This window comes from Triticum dicoccoides, chromosome 5B (genome assembly GCF_002162155.2).
Source record: "Triticum dicoccoides isolate Atlit2015 ecotype Zavitan chromosome 5B, WEW_v2.0, whole genome shotgun sequence".
Taxonomy (NCBI): domain Eukaryota; kingdom Viridiplantae; phylum Streptophyta; class Magnoliopsida; order Poales; family Poaceae; genus Triticum; species Triticum dicoccoides.
The window spans coordinates 133459623-133466016 of record NC_041389.1 but is presented as its reverse complement, the minus strand read 5'-3'; the positions used below and the strand labels follow the sequence as shown (position 1 = coordinate 133466016).

Below are 6394 nucleotides of genomic sequence, written 5' to 3'. Positions count from 1 at the left end.
AAAACAAAAAAACTGTACACATGGTGCTCACCGGCATGTTGATTTGAGTTCCAGTAGCCTTAACGGTTCTTGTGCCGCATATGTCTCGAAGCTCAGGTTTCAGGTAACATGTGTGAGCGCTCATCTCTTTCTACCAAATATGTCTCAAAGCGGAGCTTTCAAGTCTCTTGTCTCTGGTGGTGCTGAGACCAGGGCAGTTCTCCTAAGCCTTCGAGATGAAAATCATGAGATGGACAAGGCGCATTGGACAGAATGCAGCCCGGAGACAAGATGCATCCCCCAACGTTTCAGCACTTTCTAAGAATTTCAATTTCTATGTATTTCTGCACAGACTGTTCATCTATGTATTATTTTTAAGTAAATTCCACAAACAATTTTGTCCTGTGCAAGTCTCTTTTTTAGGGCAGCTAAATGTTACTCCCTCGGTTCCGTAATTCTTGTCATGGTTTTAGTTTTAAACTAAAACCATGACAAGAATTATGGAAAGGAGGGAGTAATTACTACAGGCATCCTCCTTTCTTAGAAAAAGAAGCATATAACTTTTCTAAACCCAACTTATAACATAATATACATATATTCAGCTGCAAAAACAAAAATCCAACCAGAAATGCCAACCAAGCTTTCATCCTCCAAGCAATTCCATGAGAATCGGCTTAAATAGTCTTTAGCACCAATAGAGCAGCACAAATTCATCATTGTCGGAAAGCATACAACTAATGGGTAAACAAACATAACAGAGTTACATATACTACACTCCAGTGTCAACCAATGATATTGCTGAAGAAGGAGAAAGGCTCCTGTATGGTTCACAGGAACAAATAGCAACGGCTCTACTAGACTAGTACATTTCTCGCTATCACTGAAGTCTTTCAATCTTGTTAGATCCCAGACAAGGGCATAAGACACCCTAGTCGCACATCACAATCATCTGATTATGATGGAATGTTCACTTCCCGGATCAGGCGTCGATGAAGTGGATGTCAAAGGTGCTTGGGTGGATCTGCCACACGTTCAAGGATGCATACTCCTCCAGGCACTCCTTCAGCTGAGCCTCACTGTATCCCTGTTTTCACAAACATTCAAGCAGGAGAGAATTTCTGTTAGCAATCATGGCCCAGCAAAATGGTGGTACCAGTTAATGTAGGCGTAGGTAGAGATTGTACCTTTCTGGAGATCAGGTTAAGAGCATGACCATATTTCACATCCATGCTGCTGGTCCTTGCTGCTTCATCTCTCAGGATGGAGTATATGTCAGAGATCGCATCCAGGCCAGACCGCTGGCGGTCATTAGAGTAGAGCGAGTACTTTGACATCTGCATCAGGCGCAGTGCTTCATCAACATCGCTCTGGGCAACAGTTTCTGAAAATCGAAGTCTTGCCAAGGCCTGAAATAAACCAAGATCATGTTAAAAAAAATACAGATTTTCATAACCTGGTGGTCACAGTACAGAAAAGCAGGGTATTAAGTTCACTTACAATCGAAATGCGGACTATGCTCAGAAGTGTCCTAATGGTTGTGTAAGAATGAGGTGCATTTGACTTGGCTTCCTCTTGGCGAATGCTTGAATAGGCAGTTGCAATGTATTCCTCAAGATCTCGAGGAACAGAAGGAGTGACTCTTCTTGCAGCAGATATGTATGCCCTGCAGTCAGGCCAAGACTATTCTTAAACCATGAACAGCAAGAAGGCAAAGAGAGTAAAACACTACATAAGCTTTTATTTCAGCTTGCTAGATATTATTTAATTACCCTTAGTATATATACTAAACTGATTTCAAGATTCAACAAGGTAAAAACTTAATGTAACATGCTTGAAGACTGTACTTGCCTAAGAACAGATGGTTCAAGTGCTGTGAACCCAAGTGCTGGCGATTCAAGATTTTGGTGTACATGAACAACATGTCTTGCCATTTCAAGATCATTTTCCATGTCCGCACGATCCAGGATCAACCAAAGGAGGTCGAAACGTGAGAGAAGTGCTGGAGGAAGATTTATGTTCTCAGCTGGAGTCCTCCTCATATCATACCTTCCCCTGAATAGTTGAAAACAATTGCCTCCGTTACAATCACCATATTTTCCAAGCCATTTTCTAGAAGTAAATGTTCAGATCAACTCTTACCATGCTGGATTTGCAGCAGCAAGAACTGCAGTCCTTGCATTAAGAGAGGTGGTGATGCCAGCCTTGGCAATGCTAACTGTTTGCTGCTCCATCACCTCATGAATTGCTGTCCTGTCAGACTCTTCCATCTTGTCAAACTCATCTATTGCACAGATACCCATATCCGCCAGTACCTGAAACCCAAAAGTGCAATATGAGAATTATGATTATTTGAGATGCTGTTATGCATCAAATGAAGTGTTTTCTGCATGAATGCAATTCCCTAAGATTGGAGTGGAATGTTTTTACCAACAAAGCAGAAATCTTATCTGCTGTCAATGAAACTGTTATTCAACAGGTTTTTAAACAGCTCAAATCAGAAACTAAAACAGAAAGACTTGATTACAAGTTTACAACCGAACCAACGCTAAGAGAATACAGTGCAAATGTCATCACCATAAGATCTAAATCTTACCAGTGCCCCTCCCTCAAGGACAAACTCATTTGTAACTGGATCTTTCTGGACAGCAGCAGTAAGACCAACACCACTGCTCCCACGCCCTGTGGTATACACTCCTCTTGGAGCAACATTGATAATATGCTTTAGAAGTTGACTCTTTGCAACACCAGGATCTCCCATCAGGCATATGTGCAGATCTCCTCTGATCTGCAAGTACACAGTTAATTTTGAGTGGGCAGAAAAGAAAAAATATATCATTCGGTGCAAGACATTCAAACTACCAATAGGAGGCATACCTTCATGCCATCTCCAAGCTTCCGATGAGGTGCACCAACGAGTAGCAACAACAATGCCTTTTTCACGTCTTCATGCCCAAATATTTCAGGTGCCAATGATTTTGATAGCTTACTGTAGATATCACCATCCTCAGCCAATCGGTCAATTTGTTCCTGCTCATCACCCTTAAGTTCATACCTGCAATAGTTTATAGCAATTTCTAACATCAAATGGTGCCACAGGCAAGGTAGATAGGGTTAGGATCCATGGAAATAAGATCATAGGCTTTACTCTTCATATTTCTTCTTGAAATGGGTAATAGACATTGCTTCCAAATAGGTATCAGCAACCAATCCTGCCCGCATGGCCCGGAATCCAAAGTAAGGCATGGGGAGGAAAACACCAGACATCTCAACCACGTCTCCAGGTGCCACCTGATAATGGCAACGTTTAGTACTTATTAATGATCATAGGATTTCAACAAATAGCATTTGGGAAGATTACTGAGTTCTTCATTCATGAGCTTTTAATATCATTTCTGAGCTTAGAAGTTACTGGAAACTGAATAACAGAAATCCAACTTTGTATGGAATCAACACATGGATGTAATGGAACATATAAAAATGCATTGATGTAAGCAAAAAGCAGATATCGTGATTTACATGGCCTTAAGCAAAAGAGAGTTACTCAAAGCAAAAAAAAATAGTGGCCATTTGATTTACTTTTCTTGTCAGCTCTCCTCTGAGATGAGCAGTTAGAGAACGTGGGATGTGGCCCTTTGGTACATGCTCTGCAAGTTCTTGGAGCTTCACCTGCAAGAAAAGGTTACAGTTTTGCAGTTAAGAGGGAGTATGAATATGATTTCATTTTGCCAAGTTTTTCACCATTAAATAGAGTTAGGTTTGTCCACTGGACTGTGGAGAAGCAATATTACCTCCTGAAACTTAAGGAATTTTGATGCTCGCAGTTGAAGGATCAAATTCCCCTTTGCTTTGTTCAGCTTGCATCGTTGGGATGGGCACTCAAAGAGAGGCATAAAGACTCTAGCAGTCACTTCCTGCCACATTCATAGCAACAAATAGAACTTCAGCACTAGTTGTACAGCTCAGTACTCACAAATATTGCATTTCACTATATGTACTGAGATAAATAATATGCAAAATAGGGAGGTCTGTTATAGGGAGGTCTGTTACAAGGGTTTGACAAATAGGCATATCAGAAACAAGAACCTAAATCAAGATGTAGTACCTGGTATATCTCAAAACCGCACTCTTCACATGTATAAACCGCCACCTGCATCAAGGGCTTCACATCCGAGCAGCGAGTGACAATTCCAGATATTTTCACAAGCTGCCCAATGTGGGATGCCTTCACTTGCCTAAGGGTGAGTGGTGTCACCTTCGAGAAGGCCTTGATGTATACCTCACTAGAATGTGAAAAACATTTCATATTAGACAAAATATAGCAGAAACAAACAACTGGATATACCAGAAGAACATTGTACAGTTGTTCGAATGGATCATTTGTACTGAATTAGGTATCTGCAAGCATCTATGAGATCACAAAACAAGTCTTTGCAAGGATGCAAGATGGCAAATGTTTAGAAAAAATTTAAATATCTTGTCATATAACAAATCCATGAAAGCAGATATTGTTTCTGAACAATTTTGCATTAATCACATCAGTCAGTTGCCAGAGCAAATTCTACCAAAGCCAGATAATACTAAGACCTAAAGATCTCCCTTCACGTTTCAGTTGTGAAGTAGTTTCAGTTCTGCGATATCAGCAAATAATTAAATAGCCAGCTACTGAACTACAGTACATATCATGCCAATCATAGCCACCAGACAAATTGCTTAAGAAGAATGAATGGAAACCTAGATGCGCAAGAAACTTCTAGGGGCAGTACACAGATACTCACAAGAACCGCTTGATTTCCGGCGGCATCCTCTGTAGAGGGTCTGTGCCGTCAGCGCCTCCATCAGCCCCTTCATCCACGCGCTGCGTCATCAAGATGTCCCTGTCCTCGTCGACAGCGAAGGCCTCCGTGGGCTCCGGCATGAGCTCGTCCACGGCCTCGGCGAATATGCCGATGTAGCGCTTGGTGTTCTCGGTGACCCTCTGCAGGAACTCCTCGTCCACATCCTTGTACTGCGCATGCAAAGCAACCGATATCAGATACTGAACCCGCAACCATACCTCTGGAAAGAATTAGATCTCGTGGAGGAGGGGAATTCGTACGTGGAACAGGTCGTCCAGCTCGATCTGGACGGCGCGGATCTTCCGGTTCGCGATGTCTTGCTGGAATTGGAGAGAATGGAAGTCAAATACTTGGATTAACAACAAATCGGCGTGAAATTACTAATAAATATCGGATCTTAAAGGCCCTGAAACACGAGGTAAGAGGTGATTACCAGGATGTTCTGGTACTTGGGCTCGCCGTGCGGGCCGGCGAAGTTGGTGAGGAAGTCCTTGGCGAGCGCTGCAGGGGAGAGAAACGAACACCAATAAGCAACACGGCCATCTGAACTCATTCTAGAAGCTTCCGAGAACGGGAGGGAAGAGCTCGCGAGAGACGGTTCCAGAGGCTTCCGGTCCAGAGGGACGAGCGGAGGTGAGAGAACATACCTCTTTCCGCGGCGTAGTCGACGGTCTTCGTCCCGGCGGCCATGGCGGCGGCGGCGGGTCGAGGAGGAAAGACGCGGGCCAGAGAAGGGAGGGAAATGAGAGGGTTTGGCGAGGAATGGCGGGAAGAGGGGAATAAGAGGAGGGTTTTGGCGGGAAGGACGGGGGGCGGCGTGGCGGGAAGGCTAAAGTGGCTCTTGGTGGGCCCAGATTAAGTGGGCCGGTTGACTGAGCTTGGGTCGAACAGCCCATTACGCTAATCGGCTATACCTGGGCGCGACTATGCCAATGGTGCGGCCCAGCGCGCGCCACCTTAAGCGCCGTTAAGTGCTCGTTTTTTCTTTCGTTTTTTCAAAAAAACGTTTTTGCATTCTTTTTTCACATTTGTTTATAATTGGAAATATTCAAACTATATATTACGAAAATCACCTTACATAAAAAAAATACAAAATGGTAAACATGCATTTGGGAAATATTCAGCACGTACAGGAAAATGTTTCAAAGAAAAAGTAAATATCAAAACATAAATATGAAAAAATGTTAATCTCTACTCCTAATGAAGCAGTTGGTAGGATTGCGTCCACGGTTTATTTTCGTCTGGTTATATTTCGTCTGGTTTATTTTCGTCCGGTTTATTTTCGTCTCATATCCCACCACCATATCTCCTCACATTGATTTTTTTACCCTCACAATAAAAACTTTCCTAACTTTTCCAAAGTTTCCTAACTAGACACGTTATAAACGGGCATGTACCGATAGCACGTTATCAATTAATAAAATTTTGTTTTATGATAATCAATTCCAAATCCTAATTTTCCTAATGCATCGATCTTTGCCTTTTTTAAGTAGTTATTTTGATAGGGAGGGTTTAGCCACGAAAATCATCCCTCCATCGTCGGATGCATCCCTCACCCACGTCGCTGTTGCAGGATCTTC

General features: G+C 42.7%; 1 protein-coding gene across 1 annotated transcript; it reads right to left on the bottom strand.

Moving 5' to 3' along the window:
• Nucleotides 1–611: 611 nt before the first annotated feature.
• LOC119307815 (DNA replication licensing factor MCM7-like) lies at nucleotides 612–5602 on the bottom strand. The gene is made up of 15 exons (XM_037583909.1): nucleotides 5462–5602; nucleotides 5248–5315; nucleotides 5075–5134; nucleotides 4755–4984; nucleotides 4082–4259; nucleotides 3768–3890; nucleotides 3556–3645; nucleotides 3125–3267; nucleotides 2854–3031; nucleotides 2573–2764; nucleotides 2119–2291; nucleotides 1828–2031; nucleotides 1477–1642; nucleotides 1164–1385; nucleotides 612–1063 (listed from the first exon to the last, which is right to left on the bottom strand). Exons 1-15 carry the CDS (start codon nucleotides 5502–5504, stop codon nucleotides 959–961), a joined length of 2175 nt encoding a protein of 724 aa, XP_037439806.1. The 5' UTR covers nucleotides 5505–5602; the 3' UTR covers nucleotides 612–958.
• Between the last annotated feature and the right edge of the window lie 792 nt (nucleotides 5603–6394).

Bases quoted from the DNA above. Each gene is read 5' to 3' on its own strand.
- LOC119307815 (XM_037583909.1), bottom strand. From the start codon at position 5,504: ATGGCCGCCGGGACGAAGACCGTCGACTACGCCGCGGAAAGAG. The intron at 3,891-4,081 runs GTACTACATCTT...TGAATGTGGCAG, and splicing joins GCGGTTTTGAGATATACCAG to GAAGTGACTGCTAGAGTCTT. The intron at 1,386-1,476 runs GTAAGTGAACTT...GGTTTATTTCAG, and splicing joins GCATAGTCCGCATTTCGATT to GCCTTGGCAAGACTTCGATT.